We start from the raw sequence: 25553 nt of genomic DNA, 5'->3' as shown, positions 1-25553 counted from the left end.
CTCTCACATAGGTAACCAGACTCAGGTAACCAGACTCTCTAGTCACTCAAACAGGTAACCAGACTCTCTAGTCACTCAAACAGGTAACCAGACTCTCTAGTCACTCAAACAGGTAATCAGACTCTCTAGTCACTCAAATAGGTAACCAGACTCTCTAGTCACTCAAATAGGTAACCAGACTCTCTAGTCACTCAAACAGGTAACCAGACTCTCTAGTCACTCAAACAGGTAACCAGACTCTCAGGTAACCAGACTCTCAGGTAACCAGACTCTCTAGACACTCAAACAGGTAACCAGACTCTCTAGTCACTCAAACAGGTAACCAGACTCTCTAGTCACTCAAATAGGTAACCAGACTCTCTAGTCACTCAAATAGGTAACCTGACTCTCTAGTCACTCAAACAGGTAACCAGACTCTCACATAGGTAACCAGACTCAGGTAACCAGACTCTCTAGTCACTCAAACAGGTAACCAGACTCTCTAGTCACTCAAACAGGTAACCAGACTCTCTAGTCACTCAAATAGGTAACCAGACTCTCTAGTCACTCAAACAGGTAACCAGACTCTCTAGTCACTCAAACAGGTAACCAGACTCTCTAGTCACTCAAACAGGTAACCAGACTCTCTAGTCACTCAAACGTGTAACCTGACTCTCTAGTCACTCAAACAGGTAACCAGACTCTCAGGTAACCAGACTCTCAGGTAACCAGACTCTCTAGACACTCAAACAGGTAACCATACTCTCTAGTCACTCAAACAGGTAACCAGACTCTCTAGTCACTCAAATAGGTAACCTGACTCTCTAGTCACTCAAACAGGTAACCAGACTCTCAAATAGGTAACCAGACTCAGGTAACCAGACTCTCTAGTCACTCAAACAGGTAACCAGACTCTCTAGTCACTCAAACAGGTAACCAGACTCTCTAGTCACTCAAACAGGTAACCAGACTCTCTAGTCACTCAAATAGGTAACCAGACTCTCTAGTCACTCAAACAGGTAACCAGACTCTCTAGTCACTCAAACAGGTATCCAGACAATCTTATTTTACCAGGTAAGTTGATGGAGAACACATTTTAATTTACAGCAACGACCTGGGGAATAGTGGGGATGAAGGAGCCAATTGGAAGCTGGGGATGATTAGGTGACCGTGATGGTTTGAGGGACAGTTTGGGTATTTAGCCAGAACACCAGGGGTTAACACCCCTACTCTTACGATAAGTGCCATGGGATCTTTAGAGTCCACAGAGAGTCAGGACACCCGTTTAATGTCCCATCTGAAAGACGGCACCCTACACAGGGCAATGTCCCCAATCACTGCCCTGGGGCATTGGGATATTAATGTTTTAGACCAGAGGAAAGAGTGCCTCCTACTGGGACTCCAACACCACTTCCAGCAGCATCTGGTCTCCCATCCAGGGACCGACCAGGACCAACCCTGCTTAGCTAACGTTTTCTTCATCAATCTACACACATGCCTCATAATGACAAAGCAAAAACAGTTTTTTAGACATTTTCACAAGTTTATATATTTTTTTAAAACAGATACCTTATTTACATAAGTATTCAAACCCTTTGCTATGAGACTCAACATTGAGCCCAGGTGCATCCTGTTTCCATTGATCATCCTTGAGATGTTTCTATAACTTGACTGTAGTCCACCTGTGGTAAATTCAATTGATCGGACATGATTTGGAAAGGCACACACCTGTTTTTGTAAGATCCCACAGTTGATAGCGCATGTCAGAGCAAAAACCAAGCCATGAGATTGAAGGAATTCTCTGTAGAGCTCCGAGACAGGATTATGTCGAGGCACAGATCTTGGGAAGGGTACCAAAACATTTCTGCAGCATTGAAGGTCCCCAAAGAACACAGCGACCTCCATCTCTGCAGCACTCCACCAAACAGGCCTTTATGGTAGAGTGGCCAGATGGAAGCCACTCCTCAGTAAAATGAACATGACAGCCCGCTTGGAGTTTGCCGAAAGGCACCTAAAGGACTCTCAGACCATGAGAAACAAGATTTTATGGTCTGATGAAACCAAGATTAAACTATTTTGCCTGAATGCCAAGCGTCACGTCTGTAGGAAACCTGGCGCCATCCCTACGGTGAAGCATGGTGGTGGCAGCATCATGCTGGAGTGTCTTCGGGACAAGTCTCTGAATGTCCTTGAGTGGCCCAGCCAGAGCCCGGACTTGAACCTGATCGAACATCCCTGGAGAGACCTGAAAATAGCTGTGCAGCGACGCTCCCCATCCAACCTGACAGAGCTTGAGAGGATCTGCAGAGAAGAATGGGAGAAACTCCCCAAATACAGGTGTACCAAGCTTGTAGCGTCATATCCAAGAAGACTCGAGGCTGTAATCGCTCTAATCGCTGTCAAAGATGCTTTAACACAATACTGAGTAAAGGGTCTGAATACTTTTGTAAATGTGATGTTTGTTTTTTATACATTTGCAAACATTTCTAAAAACCTGTTTCTGTTTTGGCATCATGAGGTATTGTGTGTAGATTGAAGAAATGAAATGTTGTCAAACATTTCAATATAAGGCTGTAACGTAACAAAATGTGGGAAAAGTACAGGGGTCCGAATGCAGTGTAAAATCCAACTACTTCCCAACAAACACACAGACACCATTAGATAGTATCTCTGCCACTCTTTAACTTGTGTGTAATGCGTGTCTGTGCCTGTATGTAACATGTCAGTAACCCGTGTTTTAACATGTGTGTATGTCCCTCCCCTCTCCTCTCTCCTGCCAGGCGTTGCTGGGCCATACAGACACAGTAACCTGTCTGACAGCCTCGTCAGCGTATCACATCCTGGTGTCTGGTTCTAGAGACAGGACCTGCATCATCTGGGACCTCAACAAACTGTCCTTCGTCACACAGCTCAGAGGACACAGGGCCCCAGTCTCCGCCCTTTGCATCAACGAACTCACGGTGGGTGGTGTATACACACTCAGGGTGATGTTTGTTTCCCCCAAACCTATGGATGTTACAAGGGTGATTCAGAAATTAAGAGAGATATTTCATTCTAGTTAAGGATACTATAGTTTTCACATTTCACGTTGGATTTATTATTAACTACAACATGTTGTTGTTGTTTTATTCTAGTGCCCCTCTGGTTGTTAGCTAGCTAGTTCTGCTCCATCTCTAGTTCTGGTCCATCTCTAGTTCTGGTCCAACTATAAGCCAACTCTAGTTCTGGTCCAACTATAAACCAACTCTAGTTCTGGTCCAACTATAAACCAACTCTAGTTCTGGTCCAACTCTAGTTCTGGTCCAACTATAAACCAACTCTAGTTCTGGTCCAACTATAAACCAACTCTAGTTCTGGTGCAACTATAAACCAACTCTAGTTTTGGTGCAACTATAAACCAACTCTAATTCTGGTTCATCTCTAGTTCAGGTCCAACTATAAACCAACTCTAGTTCTGGTCCAACTTTAAACCAACTCTAGTTTTGGTCCAACTCTAGTTTTGGTCCAACTCTAGTTCTGGTCCATCTCTAGTTCTGGTCCAACTATAAACCAACTCTAGTTCTGGTCCAACTCTAGTTCTGGTCCAACTCTAGTTCTGGTCCATCTCTAGTTCTGGTCCATCTCTAGTTCTGGTCCAACTTTAAACCATCTCTAGTTTTGGTCCAACTATAAACCAACTCTAGTTCTGGTCCAACTATAAACCAACTCTAGCTCTGGTCCAACTTTAAACCAACTCTAGCTCTGCCATTAGTGTGTTTGGACCATGATAGTTCGTTGGTGATGTGGACACCAAGGAACTTGAAACTCTCGACCCAGGACAGTCGTCCAAGCGGTGATGCAGCCAGTCAAGAGGATCTCGATGTTCGCAGCTGTAGAACGTTTTTTGAGGAGCCGAGGGCTCCTGTGGGGGAGAGGCACTGCCGTGCCATTTTCACGACTGCCCTAGTGTGTGTGGATTATGTTAAGTCCTTAGTGATGGGGACACCAAGGAACTTTAACCTTTCGACCCACTTCACAACAGCCCTTTTGATGTGGATGAGGGCGTAATGTCCCGTCTTTCTCCTGTAGTCCACAATCAACTCCTTGTTCTTACTGACGTTGAGGGAGAGGTTGTTGTCCTGGCACCACACTGCCAGGTCTCTGACCTCCTCCCTGTTGGCTGACTCATCACGGTCAGAGATGAGTTCTACCACCGTTGTCGTCAGCAAACTTGATGATGGTGTTGGAGTTGTGTGTGGCCATGCAGTCGTGGGTGAACAGGGAGTACAGGAGGGGACTAGACACACACCCCTGAGGGGCGGAGGTGTTGTTGTCTACCCTCACCGCCTGGGGCCAGCCCGTCAGGAAGTCCAGGATCCAGTTGCAGAGGGAGGGGTTCAGTCCCAGGGTCCTTAGCTTGGTGATGAGCTTGGAGGGCACTATGGTGTTGAACGCTGAGCTGTAGACTATGACCAGCATTCTCACAGTCATTTTCCCTCTCGTCCAGGTGAGAGGGCAGTGTGAAGTGCAATTGAGATTGCATCATCTGTGGATTTGTTGGGGCGGTATGTGAATGAGAGTGGGTTTAGGGTTTCTGGGATGATGGTGTTGATGTGTGTGTCGTGACCAGCCTTTCAAAGCATTTCAATATTAAAGATGTGAGTGCCACAGGGAGATGTCGTCATTTAGGCAGATTACCTTGGAGCTTTTGGGAACAGGGACAATGGTGGTCAGCTTGAAACATGTTGGGATTACAGACTGGGGCAAGGAGAGATTAAACATGTCAGTGAAGACACTTGTCAGCTGGTCTGTGCACGCTTTGAGAACTCGCCCTGGTATTCCGTCTGGCCCGTCGGCCTTGGGATTGTTAACCTGTTTAAACGTTTTGCTCGCGTCGGCCCAGGAGCGCTAGATCACACGGTCATCTGGAAACACAAGGGGCTTTTACGCAAAGGCACAGTGTTATTTTATGACTTGCCTAGTTGAATAAGGTGAAATAAATCAAATCAAATAAAAAAATATTCATACAATCGAGCATAAAAAAGCTTGTAGCTCATTTGGGAGTTATGCGTCCATAGGCAGCTCACGGCTGGGTTTCCCTTTTGTAATCCGTTCTCGTCTGAAAGCTCTGCCACATACGAAAAGCATTGGAGCAGGTGTAATCGGATTCTACCCTCCTTCTATATTGTCCTTTTGCTTGTTTGATGTCTCGGAGGTTGTAGCTTTCTGTTATGCGTCCGTGTACTGTTCCTGGTAAGCGGTAGCTTTAGCCCAGCGCGGATAGTGCTTGTAATCCATGCTTTTTGGTGTGGTTATATACGTTCTTATAGTCACTGTGGGGACGCCATCGTCTATGCACTTACTGATGAAGCCTGTGACTGCTGTGGTAAACTCCCCAATGCTATCGGATGAATCCCCGGAACATATCCCAGTCTGTGCTAGATAAAACAGTCTTGTAGGCTTGTCTGTTTCATCGGACCACTTCCTGTTTGAGCTCATCACTGGTACTTCCTGTTTGAGCTTTTGTTTGTACGCAGGAGAATGGAGTCATGGTCAGATTTGCTGAAGGGAGGACGAGGGAAGGCCTTGTATGTGTTTCTGTTGTAGTCTGCGGTTCTAGTGCCCCTAGTGGCGTAGGAGGCATGTTAGAAGAAGTGCGGTAGAACGGTTTCAAGTCTCCGCCCACCAGAAACGCTGCCTCTGGGTGAGTGGTTTCTTGTATTGTTTATGGTCTCATACGGTTTGTGGAGTGTCAGAGTGATGTTGGCTTGTGGAAGGATGTGGACGAGGTCTGCAGAATACCGTGAGGTTTTCATTATCACCTGAGCAACAGATCGAGATTTCCTTCACACTTGATTCAGCACACCAGTTGTTATTTATGAAAAAACATACTGAATACTTATGTAAATGTGATATTTCATTTAATTATTATTATTTTTTCTAAAAACCTGTTTTCATTACATCATTATAGGGTGTTGTGTGTAGATTGATGAGGGGGGGGGGAAACAATTTAAACAATTTTAAAATAAAGCCTGTAAATGTAACAAAATGTGGAAAAAGTCAAGGGGTCTGAATACTTTCAGAAGGCTCGGTGTATTCAGCTGTACATTAGCTAAAACTTCAAACAAAGTGAACTTGATCACTTGATTATCTCTCTCTGTGTGTGTGTGTGTATATACAGGGAGACATAGTGTCTTCGGCGGGCACCTACATCCATGTGTGGAGCATCAACGGCAGTCCCATAGCCAGCGCCAACACCTTCACAGGCCGCTCACAGCAGATCCTCTGTTGCTGCGTGTCAGAGATGAACGAATGGGACACGCAGAACGTCATCGTCACCGGACACTCCGACGGCGTCGTCAGGGTAACAACACTTCTTTCCTTCCTCTTCTCATCCTACTCTTACTCCTTCTTCTTTTTTGGGGGGGGGGGGGGGGGGGGGGACGGTTTCAGATTAAGCCTAGTACTGGACAACAACAAAAAAAACAAGGTCAACGAGGAATCTCCATTGAAAGTTATTTTTAGTCCAATTTTTAGGCTTATCTGAATCTGGGAAACCAGCCCTTAATATCTGTCACTCTTTGCACGTAGTGTATTTATGCTTCAAAATGAGTTTCCTCGTCAAAGACATTAAAGTTTTCTAATCTAATCTTCCTTCCTGTAGTTCTGGAGGATGGAGTTCCTACAAGTCCCAGAAACCCCTGCTCCAGAGCCCATCGAGCCCCCTGATGTAACTGACTGCTGTACAGAGGACAAGCTGGGTAGGTCTCCGTGTGTGTGTGTGTGTGTGTGTGTGTGTGTGTGTGTGTGTGTGTGTGTGTGTGTGTGTGTGTGTGTGTGTATGTGTGTGTGTATAAGTCTCTAGTACTGGTGAGGTCATAATTTCATCACGAAATTTCATCTCCCCTTCACTATGAAGTCCACTATACAGTGCAAAAGTAGTGCACTATGTAGAGAATAGGGTGCCATGGGGCTCTGGTCTAAAGTAGTGCACTATGTAGAGAATAGGGTGCCATGGGGCTCTGGTCTAAAGTAGGGCACTATGTAGAGAATAGGGTGCCATGGGGCTCTGGTCTAAAGTAGTGCACTATCTAGGGAATAGGGTGCCATAGGGCTCTGGTCTAAAGTAGTGCACTATCTAGGGAATAGGGTGCCATAGGGCTCTGGTCTAAAGTAGTGCACTATCTAGGGAATAGGGTGCCATAGGGCTCTGGTCTAAAGTAGTGCACTATCTAGGGAATAGGGTGCCATTGGGGATGCCGCCTCTGTGTCCTGTGAGCAATAAAGTAGTCTTTCTCTTCGTCTCCAGCAGAGGGACCTGAGAGACAGAACGCTGATGACGACAGCAGCGAATCAGACGGAGACGAGCCCTGCCTCAGCACAGAGTCCAAAACCTCCCCTCTGCCCAACGCTGCAGCTGGGGGAGGAGCTGGATCGGTTGGGGGAGGATCAGGCAGCCAACCAGGCAGCACCGTCCACAGACCCAAAGGTTGGTTTACCAGCCAGCCAGTCAGCCAGCCAGCCAGTCAGCCAGCCAGCCAGCCAGTCATCCAGCCAGTCAGTCAGTCAGTTGACCTACCTATATGAAGGCAGAGTGTGACAATGTTCATCATTTGATGACTTCATTTGTTGAATAGGTAATTGGCTAAAACCTACTATATTCTAATATTTTTACCACCAACGTAGTGGGTCTCCATCTCTCCTGTTTTGATTCCTACATACCTGTAATAGACACTATCTGATATAATCCTGTTTTGATTCCTACATACAGTACCTTGCGAAAGTATTCAGCCCCCTTGAACTTTGCGACCTTTTGCCACATTTCAGGCTTCAAACATAAAGATATAAAACTGTATTTTTTTGTGAAGAATCAACAACAAGTGGGACACAATCATGAAGTGGAACGACATTTATTGGATATTTCAAACTTTTTTAACAAATCAAAAACTGAAAAATTGGGCGTGCAAAATTATTCAGCCCCTTTACTTTCAGTGCAGCAAACTCTCTCCAGAAGTTCAGTGAGGATCTCTGAATGATCCAATGTTGACCTAAATGACTAATGATGATAAATACAATCCACCTGTGTGTAATCAAGTCTCCGTATAAATGCACCTGCACTGTGATAGTCTGAGGTCCGTTAAAAGCGCAGAGAGCATCATGAAGAACAAGGAACACACCAGGCAGGTCCGAGATACTGTTGTGAAGAAGTTTAAAGCCGGATTTGGATACAAAAAGATTTCCCAAGCTTTAAACATCCCAAGGAGCACTGTGCAAGCGATAATATTGAAATGGAAGGAGTATCAGACCACTGCAAATCTACCAAGACCTGGCCGTCCCTCTAAACTTTCAGCTCATACAAGGAGAAGACTGATCAGAGATGCAGCCAAGAGGCCCATGATCACTGAACTGCAGAGATCTACAGCTGAGGTGGGAGACTCTGTCCATAGGACAACAATCAGTCGTATATTGCACAAATCTGGCCTTTATGGAAGAGTGGCAAGAAGAAGACATTTCTTAAAGATATCCATAAAAAGTGTTGTTTAAAGTTTGCCACAAGCCACCTGGGAGACACACCAAACATGTGGAAGAAGGTGCTCTGGTCAGATAAAACCAAAATTGAACTTTTTGGCAACAATGCAAGACGTTATGTTTGGCGTAAAAGCAACACAGCTGAACACACCATCCCCACTGTCAAACATGGTGGTGGCAGCATCATGGTTTGGGCCTGCTTTTCTTCAGCAGGGACAGGGAAGATGGTTAAAATTGATGGGAAGATGGATGGAGCCAAATACAGGACCATTCTGGAAGAAAACCTGATGGAGTCTGCAAAAGACCTGAGACTGGGACGGAGATTTGTCTTCCAACAAGACAATGATCCAAAACATAAAGCAAAATCTACAATGGAATGGTTCAAAAATAAACATATCCAGGTGTTAGAATGGCCAAGTCAAAGTCCAGACCTGAATCCAATCGAGAATCTGTGGAAAGAACTGAAAACTGCTGTTCACAAATGCTCTCCATCCAACCTCACTGAGCTCGAGCTGTTTTGCAAGGAGGAATGGGAAAAAAATTCGGTCTCTCGATGTGCAAAACTGATAGAGACATACCCCAAGCGACTTACAGCTGTAATCGCAGCAAAAGGTGGCGCTACAAAGTATTAACTTATGGGGGCTGAATAATTTTGCACGCCCAATTTTTCAGTTTTTGATTTGTTAAAAAAGTTTGAAATATCCAATAAATGTCGTTCCACTTCATGATTGTGTCCCACTTGTTGTTGATTCTTCACAAAAAAATACAGTTTTATATCTTTATGTTTGAAGCCTGAAATGTGGCAAAAGGTTGCAAAGTTCAAGGGGGCCGAATACTTTCGCAAGGCACTGTACCTGTAATAGACACTATCTGATATAATCCTGTTTTGATTCCTACATACCTGTAACAGACACTATCTGGTATAATCCTGTTTTGATTCCTACATACCTGTAACAGACACTATCTGATATAATCATGTTTTGATTCCTACATACCTGTAACAGACAATATCTGGTATAAAGGACCTTTCAAGAGTACAGACGACCACCCATCATTAATGGTCTGTAGATCCTGAGGGTCCCGGTGCCCTGGAGCTTTCAGTCAGTCAGTCAGTCAGTTAATCAGTCAGTCAGTTAATCAGTCGGTCAGTCAGTTAATCAGTCAGTCAGTTAATCAGTCAGTTAATCAGTCAGTCAGTTAATCAGTCGGTCAGTCAGTTAATCAGTCAGTCAATCGGTCAGTCAGTCAGTTAATCAGTCGGTCGGTCAGTCAGTCAGTTAATCAGTCGGTCAGTCAGTTAATCGTCAGTCAGTCAGTTAATCGTCAGTCAGTTAATCAGTCGGTCAGTCAGTTAATCAGTCGGTCGGTCAGTCAGTCAGTCAGTTAATCAGTCGGTCGGTCAGTCAGTTAATCAGTCAGTTAGTTAATCAGTCAGTTAATCAGTCAGTCAGTTAATCAGTCAGTCAGTTAATCAGTCGGTCAGTCAGTTAATCGTCAGTCAGTCAGTTAATCAGTCGGTCAGTCAGTTAATCAGTCGGTCAGTCAGTCAGTCAGTTAATCAGTCAGTCAGTTAATCAGTCAGTCAGTCAGTTAATCAGTCAGTCAGTTAATCAGTCAGTCAGTTAATCAGTCGGTCAGTCAGTTAATCAGTCGGTCAGTCAGTTAATCGTCAGTCAGTCAGTTAATCGTCAGTCAGTCAGTTAATCGTCAGTCAGTCAGTTAATCGTCAGTCAGTCAGTTAATCGTCAGTCAGTCAGTTAATCGTCAGTCAGTTAATCAGTCGGTCGGTCAGTCAGTCAGTTAATCAGTCAGTCAATTAATCAGTCGGTCAGTTAATCGTCAGTCAGTCAGTCAGTTAATCATCAGTCAGTCAGTTAATCGGTCAGTCAGTTAATCAGTCAGTAAGTCAGTTAATCAGTCAGTTAATCAGTCGGTCAGTCAGTTAATCGTCAGTCAGTCAGTTAATCGTCAGTCAGTCAGTTAATCGTCAGTCAGTCAGTTAATCGTCAGTCAGTCAGTTAATCGTCAGTCAGTTAATCAGTCAGTCAGTTAATCAGTCGGTCGGTCAGTCAGTCAGTTAATCAGTCAGTCAATTAATCAGTCAGTCAGTTAATCGTCAGTCAGTCAGTTGATCATCAGTCAGTCAGTTAATCAGTCAGTCAGTTAATCAGTCAGTAAGTCAGTTAATCAGTCAGTTAATCAGTCAGTCAGTCAGTTAATCAGTCGGTCAGTTAATCAGTCAGTCAGTCAGTTAATCAGTCGGTCAGTTAATCAGTCGGTCAGTCAGTCAGTCAGTCAGTTAATCGGTCTCTGTACTGTCCCATACAGAGGTAGAGCTTGTATGAGAATGTTAATCTTCATTCATTTTATATTTGATGACTTAAGTTCTATAGTTTATTAGCTAAACCTACCCTATTCTTACTACTTTGCAACCCAAAAATAAAATGCTTTTTTTTCTGCAGTTCCTAGGGGTCCCGGTGCCCCCGGGGGTCGGCCAGGGGCCTCCTGGTCAGTGGACAGCGGGTCAGATGACTCCCGACGCTGGTCAGACACCCTCAGCCTGGACGAGAAGGACGGCTTTGTGTTCGTCAACTACTCCGAGGGACAGACGGGACAGACACCCCTCAAACCAGGGGTCCACCCTCACCCCCAGCTTCACCCTCCGCACCCCATAGCAGGCCATGGGGGGGTCCCCCAGCCCGTACACCCCACCACCATGGAGGCACGGCCCTATAACCAGCTCAGAGCAGGTACAGAATAAACCACATTAATGCAGATCACCCAATAACACAGAGTTATGTATACTGCTGGGTGTGTTTTCCAGTTGGTCTGAGTTTGTGGGTGTTGCTGTGGGTGTTGCTGTGGGTGTTGCTGTGTGTGTGTGTGTCCTCTAGCTGGTGCATTGTTAAAGTGCTGCCACTAAACTCTGTGTGTGTGTGTGTAGGCTACAGATGGGAGCGACAGCTGGTGTTCCGTAGTAAACTGACCATGCACACTGCATTCAACCGGAAGGACAACGCTCACCCAGCCGAGATCACATCCCTTGCCATCTCCAAGTAGGTGGTCTGTCTGTCTGTGTGTGTGCGCCTCACTGCATTGAAATGTAAATGTGACAGAGACATCATTCACAAGACAGTTTAGAGGTGAAGGTTGTATAGAGATATAGACAGTATTCATAGACAGTATTCAGAAGACATTTTAGAGGTGGAGGTTGTATAGAGATATAGACAGCATTCAGAAGACATTTTAGAGGTGGAGGTTGTATAGAGATATAGACAGCATTCAGAAGACATTTTAGAGGTGGAGGTTGTATAGAGATATAGACAGCATTCAGAAGACAGTTTAGTGTACAGAGAAAGATGCTTTATAGTTGCATGGTGGCAGTAATCTTCTCCCTCACTCTCTCTCTTTTTCCTACCTCTCTACTCTCTCTCCTCTCTACTCTCTCTTTCCCTTCTCTCTCCCCCTCTCTACTCTCTCTCCTTGCCTCCCCTTCTCTCTCTCCACCTCTCTACTCTCTTTCCTTGCCTCCCCTTCTCTCTCTCCACCTCTCTACTCTCTCTCCTTGCCTCCCCTTCTCTCTCTCTTTCTCCCCCTCTCTCTCCTTGCCTCCCTTTCTCTCTCTCTTTCTCCCCCTCTCTCTCCTTGCCTCCCCTTCTCTCTCTCCACCTCTCTACTCTCTTTCCTTGCCTCCCCTTCTCTCTCTCCACCTCTCTACTCTCTTTCCTTGCCTCCCCTTCTCTCTCTCCACCTCTCTACTCTCTCTACTTGCCTCCCCTTCTCTCTCTCTTTCTCCCCCTCTCTACTCTCTCTCCTTGCCTCCCCTTCTCTCTCTCTTTCTCCCCCTCTCTACTCTCTCTCCTTGCCTCCCCTTCTTTCTCTCTTTCTCCCCCTCTCTACTCTCTCTCCTTGCCTCCCCTTCTCTCTCTCTTTCTCCCCCTCTCTACTCTCTCTCCTTGTCTCCCCTTCTCTCTCTCTTTCCCCCCTCTCTACTCTCTCTCCTTGTCTCCCCCTCTCTACTCTCTCTACTTGCCTCCCCTTCTCTCTCTCTTTCTCCCCCTCTCTACTCTCTCTCCTTGCCTCCCCTTCTCTCTCTCTTTCTCCCCCTCTCTACTCTCTCTCCTTGCCTCCCCTTCTTTCTCTCTTTCTCCCCCTCTCTACTCTCTCTCCTTGCCTCCCCTTCTCTCTCTCTTTCTCCCCCTCTCTACTCTCTCTCCTTGTCTCCCCTTCTCTCTCTCTTTCCCCCCTCTCTACTCTCTCTCCTTGCCTCCCCTTCTCTCTCTCTCTCGCCTCCCCTTCTCTCTCTCTCTCTTTCTCTACTCTCTCTACTCTCTCTACTTGCCTCCCCCTCTCTCTCTCTTTCTCCCCCTCTCTACTCTCTCTCCTTGCCTCCCCTTCTCTCTCTCTTTCTCCCCCTCTCTACTCTCTCTCCTTGCCTCCCCTTCTCTCTCTCTTTCTCCCCCTCTCTACTCTCTCTCCTTGCCTCCCCTTCTCTCTCTCTTTCTCCCCCTCTCTACTCTCTCTACTTGCCTCCCCTTCTCTCTCTCTTTCTCCCCTCTCTACTCTCTCTCCTTGCCTCCCCTTCTCTCTCTCTTTCTCACCCTCTCTACTCTCTCTCCTTGCCTCCCCTTCTCTCTCTCTTTCTCCCCCTCTCTACTCTCTCTCCTTGCCTCCCCTTCTCTCTCTCTTTCCCCCCTCTCTACTCTCTCTTCTTGCCTCCCCTTCTCTCTCTCTCTCGCCTCCCCTTCTCTCTCTCTCTCTTTCTCTACTCTCTCTCCTTGCCTCCACTTCTCTCTCTCTTTCTCCCCCTCTCTACTCTCTCTCCTTGCCTCCCCTTCTCTCTCTCTTTCTCCCCCTCTCTACTCTCTCTCCTTGCCTCCCCTTCTCTCTCTCTCGCCTCCCCTTCTCTCTCTCGCTCTCTCTTTCTCTACTCTCTCTCCTTGCCTCCCCTTCTATCTCTCTTTCTCCCCCTCTCTACTCTCTCTCCTTGCCGCCCCTTCTCTCTCTCTTTCTCCCCCTCTCTACTCTCTCTCCTTGCCTCCCCTTCTCTCTCTCTTTCTCCCCCTCTCTACTCTCTCTCCTTGCCTCCCCTTCTCTCTCTCTCTCTCGCCTCCCCTTCTCTCTCTCTCTCTCTCTTTCCTACCTCTCTACTCTCTCTCCTTGCCTCCCCTTCTCTCTCTCTCGCTCGCCTCCCCTTCTCTCTCTCTCTCTCTCTCTCTCTCTCTCTCTCCTACCTCTATACTCTCTCTCCTTGCCTCCCCTTCTCTCTCTCTCTCTCGCCTCCCCTTCTCTCTCTTTCTCTCTCTTTCTTACCTCTCTACTCTCTCTCCTTGCCTCCCCTTCTCTCTCTCTTTACTACCTCTCTTCTCTCTCTCTTTCCTGCCTCTCTACTCTCTCTCCCTGCCTCCCCTTCTCTCCACTCTCTGTGTGTTTGTCTCTCCCCCTCCCCCAGGGACCACAGTAAGATCCTGGTGGGTGATGGTCGTGGCAGAGTGTTCAGCTGGTCAGTGAGTGACCAGCCTGGTCGTTCTGCTGCTGACCACTGGGTGAAGGACGAGGTTGTGGACAGCTGTTCTGGCTGTACCGTACGCTTCTCCCTCACAGAGAGACGTCACCACTGCAGGAACTGTGGACAGCTCTTCTGTCAGAAGTAAGTCTCTGCGAGTCAGGGTTCGTGGCCCCCCAACAAAACAAAATTGGGGGTTAATGTAGAACGATTATTAACAATAATCATTGTCATCGTGTTTATTTGTTAAAGGGACAGATACAATTAAAACATTAACATTTAATAACAGTTAGCCAATTAGGGTTACTTGCCTTAATCAAGGGCACATCGACAGAGATTTCGTCCTTGTCGCGGGTATTGGAACCAGCAACCTTTCGGTTACTGGTCCAACGCTCATACCGCAAGGTTACCTGACGCCCCAATCGTTTGCAGCATCAGTCCTCTAGATGGCCGGAAAAGGCTGATGAAATGGTTAACGCCGAATTAACATGAAATGGTTAACCAACAATGAACCCTAAACATAACCTCAAGGAGTTTTACCAGGGACCAAGCACTGTGCACTAGTGTCTCTCTCTCTCTTTCTTCTCTCTCTGTCTGTCTCTGTCTCTCTCTGTCTCTCTCTCTTTCTGTCTCTCTCTCTCTTTCTCTGTCTTTCTCTGTCTCTCTCTTTCTTCTATCTCTCTCTTTTTTCTATCTCTCTCATCTCTCTGTCTCTGTCTCTCTCTCTCTCTCTCTCTCTTTCTTCTCTCTCTGTCTGTCTCTGTCTCTCTCTGTCTCTCTCTCTTTCTGTCTCTCTCTCTCTTTCTCTGTCTTTCTCTGTCTCTCTCTTTCTTCTATCTCTCTCTTTTTTCTATCTCTCTCATCTCTCTGTCTCTGTCTCTCTCTTTCTTCTCTCTCTCTCTCTCTCTCTCTCTCTCTCTCTTTCTTCTATCTCTCCCAGGTGTAGTCGTTTCCAGTCTGAGATCAAGCGTCTGAAGATCTCATCCCCGGTGAGGGTCTGTCAGAACTGTTACTATAACCTGCAGCACGAGCGCAGCGCTGAGGACGGATGCAGAAACTAACCAAGGTCCTCGGTCCCACACCACTACAGCGGAAAGCCTATGTTGTGCCCGTTCTCTCTCTCGCACCCCCCCCAAAAATACCCCACCTGTGCACCCCTCTACACACACCTGTCCAGTAACCACATGTAACGCACTGAATGACATAGACTAAAAGGGATCACCGACTTGAACTGTGGCGCTTGTTTCCGTAACTGTGGTAGTTAGTTTAGTATGAAGAAGACTGGGGGGGGTGGGGGGGGTGGATGGATAGATAGAAAAAGCCTATCAAATAGAGAGAGAAGAGTGTGAGGGGAGAGTTCGTTAAAACAATCTAATTTCTCCCTTTCTTTCACAGTCACAAGATAAAACCGCTGACCCTCAGCTCTATCCTCCGTGTATCACCGTTAGATCTTAGAGACAAACAGGAAACTCCTTCAGTTCAAAACTTGTTTATATTGTAAATACTTAACATTGACCTTTTTAACGAGCAGGAGGGGGGGGGGGGGGAGAGAGGAAAAACTTAGAAAATAATTATATTAATGGTTGTTGAGGACAAAAAAAAAAGTGATTGTGACTAATCATTCCCGGCTTTAAAAACTAAAGGAATGTGTGTAATGTTAGTCTATAATGTCACGGAAGCCCAGAGGGAATGAGAACTGCCACGTTCCTAAATGGCACCCTATTCCCTACGTAGTGCACTACTTTTGACCATGAGTCCTATGAGAATAGGGTGCAAAGAGCAAGTCCACTATAGAGAATTAGGGACGCTATTTGGGATGTGGACAATGATAATGACCGGGGGGGGGGGGGGGGGGGTAGGACTATGAATGTTATAATGATAGTAATAAGTGTTTGTGGGTTGACATTACAGTTTCTAGTTATGCAATGACTTCCTCATTTATTTTTACTATTTTCTTTTTATTACAATGTGTGAGTTTGATGTGTGAGTTTGATGTGTGAGTTGCCCACAGTGTCCAGCGACTGCCATTAAAGTGAGTTTGCGTCAATGTCTTTTTATTTTCTTCGCCAAATTGTTTCGATATATATATATATCACGCTGAGTGGTATGTATGATGAGCTAACCTCGTCTGTCTTTTATCTACCATGCGAGGCTTTAGTTTGGAACACGTAACCCTCCCCCCCTCCAAACAGTTTAGTTCCCAGATGATGTTATTGTTGTTGTTGTTTTTATCAAGACTGGAGAAAATATCATATCAAATCAAATGTTATTTGTTTATTTGTCACATGCGCCGAATACAACAGGTGTGGATCTTACCGTGAAATGCCAAATACAACAGGTGTGGATCTTACCGTGAAATGCTTAATTACAAGCCCTTTAACTAAACAATACAGTTTTCAAGTTGTCAAGTAAAATAATTGTTGAGTTCATTTTTTTTTTTTTTAAGTAACAAATAATTAAAGAGCAGCAGTAAAATAACAATAGCGGGGCTTTATACAGGAGGTACCGGTACAGAGTCTATGTGCGGGGGGCACCGGTCGAGGTAATTGAGGTAATATGTACATGTAGGTAGAGTTATTAAAGTGACTATGTGTAGATAATAAACAGTTTGGTTTCTAGGCTTTCCTTCCCGTTACCATAGCAATATTTATTTGATACCTCCGTTGATCTGTGGTCTCCATAGGACATTACTAGTGTTTCACCTGGAGGTAAATCATCATGGGTTCATCATCTGAAATAGAATATAGAGAATATACACAATATATGTGTGATAGATTCATCTGTTTTGATCACATCTCATTACTGCATTGCTCTTGCTATGCTATTAGTGTACGGCGACCTCTGCTCCCCCCGTCTAGGTCAGGACCTCTGCTCTCCCCGTCTAGGTCAGGACCTCTGCTCTCCCCGTCTAGGTCAGGACCTCTGCTCTCCCCGTCTAGGTCAGGACCTCTGCTCTCCCCGTTTAGGTCAGGACCTCTGCTCTCCCCGTCTAGGTCAGGACCTCTGCTCTCCCCGTCTAGGTCAGGACCTCTGCTCTCCCCGTTTAGGTCAGGACCTCTGCTCTCCCCGTCTAGGTCAGGACCTCTGCTCTCCCCGTCTAGGTCAGGACCTATGCTCCCCCCGTCTAGGTCAGGACCTCTGCTCCCCCCGTTTAGGTCAGGACCTCTACTCTCCCCGTCTAGGTCAGGACCTCTGCTCCCCCCCCGTCTAGGTCAGGACCTCTGCTCCCCCCCGTCTAGGTCAGGACCTCTGCTCTCCCCGTCTAGGTCAGGACCTCTGCTCTCCCCGTCTAGGTCAGGACCTCTGCTCTCCCCGTCTAGGTCAGGACCTTCTAGGTCAGTACCTCTGCTCCCCCACGTCTAGGTCAGGACCTCTGCTCTCCCCGTCTAGGTCAGGACCTCTGCTCTCCCCGTGTAGGTCAGGACCTCTGCTCACCCCCGTGTAGGCCTGTACCTCTGCTCTCCCCGTCTAGGTCAGGACCTCTGCTCCCCCCGTCTAGGTCAGGACCTCTGCTCCCCCCGTTTAGGTCAGGACCTCTACTCTCCCCGTCTAGGTCAGGACCTCTGCTCCCCCCCGTCTAGGTCAGGACCTCTGCTCTCCCCGTCTAAGTCAGGACCTCTGCTCTCCCCGTCTAGGTCAGGACCTCTGCTCCCCCCGTCTAGGTCAGGACCTCTGCTCCCCCTGTTTAGGTCAGGACCTCTACTCTCCCCGTCTAGGTCAGGACCTCTGCTCCCCCCCCCGTCTAGGTCAGGACCTCTGCTCCCCCCCGTCTAGGTCAGGACCTCTGCTCTCCCCATCTAGGTCAGGACCTCTGCTCTCCCCGTCTAGGTCAGGACCTCTGCTCTCCCCGTCTAGGTCAGGACCTTCTAGGTCAGTACCTCTGCTCCCCCCCGTCTAGGTCAGGACCTCTGCTCTCCCCGTCTAGGTCAGGACCTCTGCTCTCCCCGTCTAGGTCAGGACCTCTGCTCTCCCCGTCTAGGTCAGGACCTCTGCTCCCCCCCGTCTAGGTCAGGACCTCTGCTCTCCCCGTCTAGGTCAGGACCTCTGCTCTCCCCGTCTAGGTCAGGACCTCTGCTCCCCCCCGTCTAGGTCAGGACCTCTGCTCTCCCCGTCTAGGTCAGGACCTCTGCTCTCCCCGTCTAGGTCAGGACCTCTGCTCCCCCCCGTCTAGGTCAGGACCTCTGCTCTCCCCGTCTAGGTCAGGACCTCTGCTCTCCCCGTTTAGGTCAGGACCTCTGCTCTCCCCGTCTAGGTCAGGACCTCTGCTCTCCCCGTCTAGGTCAGGACCTATGCTCCCCCCGTCTAGGTCAGGACCTCTGCTCCCCCCGTTTAGGTCAGGACCTCTACTCTCCCCGTCTAGGTCAGGACCTCTGCTCCCCCCCCGTCTAGGTCAGGACCTCTGCTCCCCCCCGTCTAGGTCAGGACCTCTGCTCTCCCCGTCTAGGTCAGGACCTCTGCTCTCCCCGTCTAGGTCAGGACCTCTGCTCTCCCCGTCTAGGTCAGGACCTTCTAGGTCAGTACCTCTGCTCCCCCACGTCTAGGTCAGGACCTCTGCTCTCCCCGTCTAGGTCAGGACCTCTGCTCTCCCCGTGTAGGTCAGGACCTCTGCTCCCCCCCGTCTAGGTCAGGACCTCTGCTCTCCCCGTCTAGGTCAGGACCTCTGCTCCCCCCGTCTAGGTCAGGACCTCTGCTCCCCCCGTTTAGGTCAGGACCTCTACTCTCCCCGTCTAGGTCAGGACCTCTGCTCCCCCCCGTCTAGGTCAGGACCTCTGCTCTCCCCGTCTAAGTCAGGACCTCTGCTCTCCCCGTCTAGGTCAGGACCTCTGCTCCCCCCGTCTAGGTCAGGACCTCTGCTCCCCCTGTTTAGGTCAGGACCTCTACTCTCCCCGTCTAGGTCAGGACCTCTGCTCCCCCCCCCCGTCTAGGTCAGGACCTCTGCTCCCCCCCGTCTAGGTCAGGACCTCTGCTCTCCCCATCTAGGTCAGGACCTCTGCTCTCCCCGTCTAGGTCAGGACCTCTGCTCTCCCCGTCTAGGTCAGGACCTTCTAGGTCAGTACCTCTGCTCCCCCCCGTCTAGGTCAGGACCTCTGCTCTCCCCGTCTAGGTCAGGACCTCTGCTCTCCCCGTCTAGGTCAGGACCTCTGCTCTCCCCGTCTAGGTCAGGACCTCTGCTCCCCCCCGTCTAGGTCAGGACCTCTGCTCTCCCCGTCTAGGTCAGGACCTCTGCTCTCCCCGTCTAGGTCAGGACCTCTGCTCCCCCCCGTCTAGGTCAGGACCTCTGCTCTCCCCGTCTAGGTCAGGACCTCTGCTCTCCCCGTCTAGGTCAGGACCTCTGCTCCCCCCCGTCTAGGTCAGGACCTCTGCTCTCCCCGTCTAGGTCAGGACCTCTGCTCTCCCCGTCTAGGTCAGGACCTCTGCTCCCCCCGTCTAGGTCAGGACCTCTGCTCTCCCCGTCTAAGTGGATGAGAAAGAGTAGCATTACACTAATTTATACATTGATTCTAATATGTATATATGACCTATGGAATAGCTGCAGTAGAACTAGAGATATGAGACCCAGTTAACCAGAGAGTCCTATGGAATAGCAGCGGTAGAACTACAGATGAGACCCAGTTAACCAGAGAGTCCTATGGAATAGCAGCGGTAGAACTACAGATGAGACCCAGTAGTGTGTGTTAGTGAGAGATAATCTAAATTGTTCTAGGTGTTTTACATCTACTAAGATGAAAGCAAGTTAGGTTGTACAGTTTTATCTGGAACGTTTGGGGATACAAGGATCACCTCGATATATATATATATATATATTTGACTGAGGACGATCTCTATAGTTGATTGCAGCATGAAATCCTCTGTCGGTCACAAGAAAAGCGATTTGCTCGTCACATTTCACTCTGAGATGTCGTTAGCTAGCTACGTATGTTAGAAGTAGTTCTCGATGTATATGTGGGGACCGTGAAATGCGAACATAGTTTGTTTGTGGTCATGATTCGTCATCGATCTGCATCCCTCCTCGTTCATTCGTCGTGTTCTGTATGTTGATGATGCTGTGGGCAACAGTGCATTGAAGTGCTGCTTTCTTTACTAGAAATCACTTTTTATTTTTTACACTTTATTTTATTTTTTTTGTATCTTTTTTTTTGGAGAGTCTCTTCTGACAGGTAAAACACTTCGAGCTGTTACACAAGTGCAGTCAATGAGTTGTTAATGATCGATTACAGTGTGACGACTCCCCCCCCCCTCCGTGTAATATGCACTCTTATTACTATTGGTAAATCACTCTAGGTATGTACTGTATCATAACAGCCAGCTGATAACATGTCTGTTACTAAGCAACTTCAAAATAAACCAGATGGCTTATTATTGTTATTATTATTATTATTCATCTAAGTTCATTATTTCCACCTTCTCCATGTACAAAAAAAAATTATAACAAACAAAAAAGTTTAGAAAGGAATACGAATCATGATTTTTATCGAATGCACATTTTATGTTGTCAGGCTATCATTTTTTAAAGAAAAGGGTGCATTTCTTCTCCAGAGTGAAATGAACTGTATAAAGTATTTATGCAAATATTAACTTGAGTTTTTCATTTTTTTTTTATGTCAGGAAGTTGTTACGTGTTGTGTGTGGATTAACACAGCTGACTTTGTGTCCAGTTGCATTGAACATGTTTTATTTGCATTATTATTTTTGTTGTTTATTTTTTGTTTTCGTGATTTTTTTTTCTTTTCAACGCATTGTCAGTCTTATGAGTTTGTTTTTAAGCCATTATTAAACCCCCGAAGCGATAGGTCGGTGTACAGTTACGATGGGAGTGCTGGAGATGTACCCCAACTCTGGGTGGCCTTTTTCTATTCTTTATGGGGAAAAAAAAAAATAAGGACTGATCAAATTTAAATAATGTATTATTTTTGATGGTCTTGTATTAGACTGCATTACTACAGTATCTAGTGTGCAATCTGTGATGATAGCTGAATGTTCATTGTGTATATGTGTTCAGTACAACAATGAGAAGAACCGTAGAATAACCCCTACAGAAACTGTAACAATAATACAATAGATCTGGTACGTATAATTTCATTAAATACTTGCTGTTTACCACCAATTAGAGCTGTGTGTATGTGTGTTTTATTCGTAACGTATGTAAATCAATACTGCTGTTATGTTGATGTAACGGATGTGAAACGGTTAGCTTAGTTAACGGTGCGCGCTAAATAACGTTTCAATCGGTGACGTCACCTTGAAGTAGTGGTTCCCCTTTGCTCTGCAGGAGCGATGGGTAACGATGCTTCGTGGGTGGCTGTTGTTGATGTGTGCAGAGGTTGGTTCGCGCCCGGGTATGTAGGCGAGGGACATTGACACACGTTGATCCCATAGCCATATTTCATATAGCCAGTATCACAAAATACCGAGTGGCACTGCAGTGCAAGAGGTGCAGTCCCTGGTTTGAATCCAGGCTGCGCACAATTGGCCCAGCGTCGCTAGTTAAATAAATAAAAATATATAACTGCAACTTGCAGAATGCAACTTTCCGGTTATTGGCCCAAAGCTCTAACTACCAGGCTACGGTAGTTCTAAGAGAACCGTTTTCATCCCAGGGATGAATTATTATTTGTGGGGTGCAAAGGGTACTTTTTGTAGAACATTTTGAGAAGAGTAGATGTCCAACTCTTTGGCGTCAGGATTAATTTACACTTCGATAAATACATACACGTTTACTATAGGTCACGTGACGACAGGCTATCAACAGGAAAATACCTTCCCAGAAAATGCAATAGTGCCAACAATGCAGTCCTGTCTTTGTATCACCATCTGCGCTGTTGCGTCGCCACTGCGGAGCGGAAGAAGCAGCGCTATTTCAAGCCAGTATTGAGGGGATTCGATTATCATGCTCGGGTTTACCCCAGTGATTGCATTCGTTTTGGAACCGAACTGCCTCCCGGGGGTGAGCCAGGTACCCAGGTCATAGGCCGTGGCGAAATTGGCTCAAAATAAAAATGAGGTAGCCAATTCTAGACTAAGCACGTGGAGTACTGAGTAGGATTCTGTTTTCATATGCAAAAGTGAATGCTTAAAGAAAATAAAAAATTAAATACCTACCCACTGAATGATTTTATGGAAAATATATGTTGTATAATTCTGGACGCACCAAGCTACTTTATTATTGACAACATGACCAAGCGTCGCAGATTACTATTCGATTTTAAGAGGGCGCTTCTCCCTCACCACATTTGCCGGTTCACGGGACATAAAATCAGTTCACCCGCGGTTCAGGTTAATAGAACTCCCTCGTTGAGTCAGTCAAAAAGAGACTTCGGAGATAGGCTGTTCGGATAGACCGGTCGTTCGGGATAGGCTGTTCGGATAGACCGGTCGTTCGGGATAGGCTGTTCGGATAGACCGGTCGTTCGGGATAGGCTGTTCGGATAGACCAGTCGTTCGGGATAGGCTGTTCGGATAGACCGGTCGTTCGGGATAGGCTGTTCAGATAGACCGGTCGTTCGGGATAGGCTGTTCGGATAGACCGGTCGTTCGGGATAGGCTGTTCGGATAGACCGGTCGTTCGGGATAGGCTGTTCGGATAGACCGGTCGTTCGGGATAGGCTGTTCGTTCACCGCAGCGCCACCAAACAACTGCGGCGATAAACAAATGCAACACATTCGGTTGAGAGAAGGTTCCTACTATTCTGTTAATGATCTGTCACAATATACATCAATATTGCAGAAACGGACGGTTATTTCAATGATAGCCGAAAATCCTCTTAACTTCTTGTTTTTATTCCAGGGTCGTTTTTAATGTGTTGAGTTAACTATAAGGAGAAAGACATGACTGAATTAAGGATGAGAGGAAGAGGAGCGGAACCCGACAGCGTTAGTGGAAACAAGGTAAGACACAGGACTAAGTGGAAATAGGTGTTTTGTCTCTTGTCGCGTGTTAAAGTTGTTGTACTTGGGGCTGGCGGGACAACGACGGACAACTTGACCTCATTCCTTGATAATTACGATAGCTTGCTAGTTTAACTAACATTGGCCAAATCATGGTCAGTATTCAACATTAGCGAGCGAAATGGCTCATGTGAATGTTGTATTGTCATATCTGCATTTATTTCAGAACTTCTTCTTTTTTCCTGTAAAATTTCCATTTTTAGCAAATAGTGGTGTTATGTCTGTTTCCCTGAAGACTTGTCTGACAGCCACACATTGCTATCTAACATGCTAGTATCGAGAGTCTCAGCTCACACACACAAGTCACCGGGCGAAGGTGTCTTCTGTGAGATTAAGATCCCCCGACGTTTCGGTATGAACATTTTACGGTACGGTATCATTTACTGTACGCTTTTGGAAGCATAAGGAGCATATCTTTCATATCAGCGAGAAATGCATTTCAGGAATAAATAAAAATGTTACATTGACACACCTTGAAAAGGTCAAGGTTGGTTTATGGAAGACGAGGCAATTAACCAAATGATCTATCTAGCCTGTGGAAGCGTAACTCGGTGTAGTTTCGTAGGATGAGGCACCCATAGTTGTATGGATCTGTGCAAAACTGCTATAGTAAGTATTTTTTGGGGTGGAGGGGGGGTGGGTTACATCCCTCGACTCCTTTTGTGTCAACAGACATCCCCTAATAAAAAAAAACCCCTGACTCATGGAGATTAAGTGTACAACTGGTAAATAGTCTCTGGAATTTCAGTCAGATGTCTAGCTAGAAGCCAGGTAATTAGTTATAACTAACTGGCTGGAAGGATGAAGCTAACGTTATACAGAGCCTGACCTCAGCAGGAGTAGTTGACTGAAATTAAGCTAGCTATAATAAAAAATGTGGGCTACTATAAGTTATCATAACAAAATAACGTTGCTTTACAGAGAGTAGTGAGACGGACAGTGGAGAGTCAGGCTGCAATGAAGGAGGTAAAGGAGACACAGAGAGGCAGCATTGAAGCAAGCAGGGAGAGAGGTTCTACACACAGAGAGAGGCAGCATTGAAGCAAGCAGGGAGAAAGGTTCTACACAGAGAGAGGAAGCAGGGAGAGAGGTTCTACACACAGAGAGGAAGTATTGAAGCAAGCAGGGAGAGGTTCTACACACAGAGGAAGCATTGAAGCAAACAGAGAGAGAGGTTCTACACAGAGAGAGGGAGCGTTGAAGCAAGCAGGGAGAGGTTCTACACAGAGAGAGGGAGTATTGAAGCAAGCAGGGAGAGAGGTTATACACAGAGATAGAGGAAGTATTGAAGCAAGCAGGGAGAGAGGTTCTACACAGAGAGAGGGAGCGTTGAAGCAAGCAGGGAGAGGTTCTACACAGAGAGAGGGAGTATTGAAGCAAGCAGGGAGAAAGGTTCTACACAGAGATAGAGGAAGTATTGAAGCAAGCAGGGAGAGAGGTTCTACACAGAGAGAGGAAGCAGGGAGAGGTTCTACACAGAGAGAGGAAGCATTGAAGCAAGCAGGGATAGAGGTTCTACACAGAGAGAGGAAGAATTGAAGCAAGCAGGGAGAGAGGTTCTACACAGAGAGAGGAAGCATTGAAGCAAGCAGGGAGAGAGGTTCTACACACAGAGAGGAAGCATTGAAGCAAGCAGGGAGAGAGGTTCTACACAGAGAGAGGAAGAATTGAAGCAAGCAGGGAGAGAGGTTCTACACAGAGAGACGGAGCATTGAAGCAAGCAGGGAGAGAGGTTAGTACAGTAGTACAGTGGTTCCCAAACTTGGGGTCCGGGACCCCACATTTTGTGGGGTCCCCCAAAAATGTAAATAGTGTCCCATGAGAGAATCTTTAATCTTATCAAAAACAATGTTTCTCTTCAAATTGGTTTAGAATACAGCATTTTAGGACCTTCAACCTGAGGGCCTTTTACACTGTCAGAATTGACTTTCATGTCATTATGTGTTGGGGCAACCAGTGGGACCTAAAAAAAGTGTTATATAGTGATATATATATATATATATATATATGTTCCGCCTTTATTTAACCAGGTAGGCTAGTTGAGAACAAGTTCTCATTTGCAACTGTGACCTGGCCAAGATAAAGCAAAGCAGTTCGACACAAACAACACAGAGTTACACATGGAATAAACAAACATACAGTCAATAACACAATAGAACAAAAGAAAACAAAAAGTCTATATACAGTGAGTGGAAATGAGGTAAGATAAGAGAGTTAAGGCAATAAATAGGCCATGGTGTGGAAGTAATTACAATATAGCAATTAAACACTGGAATGGTAGATCGGCAGAAGATGAATGTGCAGGTAGAGATACTGGGGTGCAAAGGAGCAAGATAAATAAATACAGTATGGGGATGAGGTAGGTAGATAGATGGGCTGTTTACAAATGGGCTATGTACAGGTGCAGTGATCTGTGAGCTGCTCTGACAGCTGGTGCTTAAAGTTAGTGAGGGAGATATGAGTCTCCAGCTTCATTGATTTTTGCAGTTCGTTCCAGTCATTGGCAGCAGAGAATTGGAAGGAAAGACGACCAAATGAGGAATTGGCTTTGGGGGTGATCAGTGGGGCAAAAAAGTATTTAGTCAGCCACCAATTGTGCAAGTTCTCCCACTTA

The 25553-nt window shown here is 46.6% G+C and overlaps 2 protein-coding genes across 2 annotated transcripts in view; both read left to right on the top strand.

Annotated features, from left to right (window-relative positions):
* The window catches only part of LOC139389360 (WD repeat and FYVE domain containing 3), a 234931-nt gene extending 219100 nt beyond the window's left edge, over window positions 1-15831 (top strand). Inside the window, exons 63-70 of the mRNA XM_071136061.1 lie at window positions 2760-2939; window positions 6140-6322; window positions 6623-6719; window positions 7268-7447; window positions 10950-11237; window positions 11432-11543; window positions 13940-14137; window positions 14934-15831. Of these exons, the coding sequence (XP_070992162.1) occupies window positions 2760-2939; window positions 6140-6322; window positions 6623-6719; window positions 7268-7447; window positions 10950-11237; window positions 11432-11543; window positions 13940-14137; window positions 14934-15054 (1359 nt within the window). The 3' untranslated portion in view covers window positions 15055-15831. The remainder of the gene's footprint in view (window positions 1-2759; window positions 2940-6139; window positions 6323-6622; window positions 6720-7267; window positions 7448-10949; window positions 11238-11431; window positions 11544-13939; window positions 14138-14933) is intronic.
* A 6754-nt stretch (window positions 15832-22585) lies between these two features.
* The window catches only part of LOC139389675 (CDP-diacylglycerol synthase (phosphatidate cytidylyltransferase) 1), a 50024-nt gene continuing 47056 nt past the window's right edge, over window positions 22586-25553 (top strand). Inside the window, exons 1-2 of the mRNA XM_071136556.1 lie at window positions 22586-22668; window positions 22779-22879. Coding sequence (XP_070992657.1) covers window positions 22820-22879 — 60 coding nt within the window. The 5' untranslated portion in view covers window positions 22586-22668; window positions 22779-22819. The remainder of the gene's footprint in view (window positions 22669-22778; window positions 22880-25553) is intronic.

This window comes from Oncorhynchus clarkii, chromosome 30, assembly GCF_045791955.1.
Source record: "Oncorhynchus clarkii lewisi isolate Uvic-CL-2024 chromosome 30, UVic_Ocla_1.0, whole genome shotgun sequence".
In the NCBI taxonomy this organism is placed as follows: domain Eukaryota; kingdom Metazoa; phylum Chordata; class Actinopteri; order Salmoniformes; family Salmonidae; genus Oncorhynchus; species Oncorhynchus clarkii.
The sequence above is the reverse complement of the archived record's forward strand: the minus strand, read 5'-3'. Positions and strand labels throughout refer to the sequence as shown.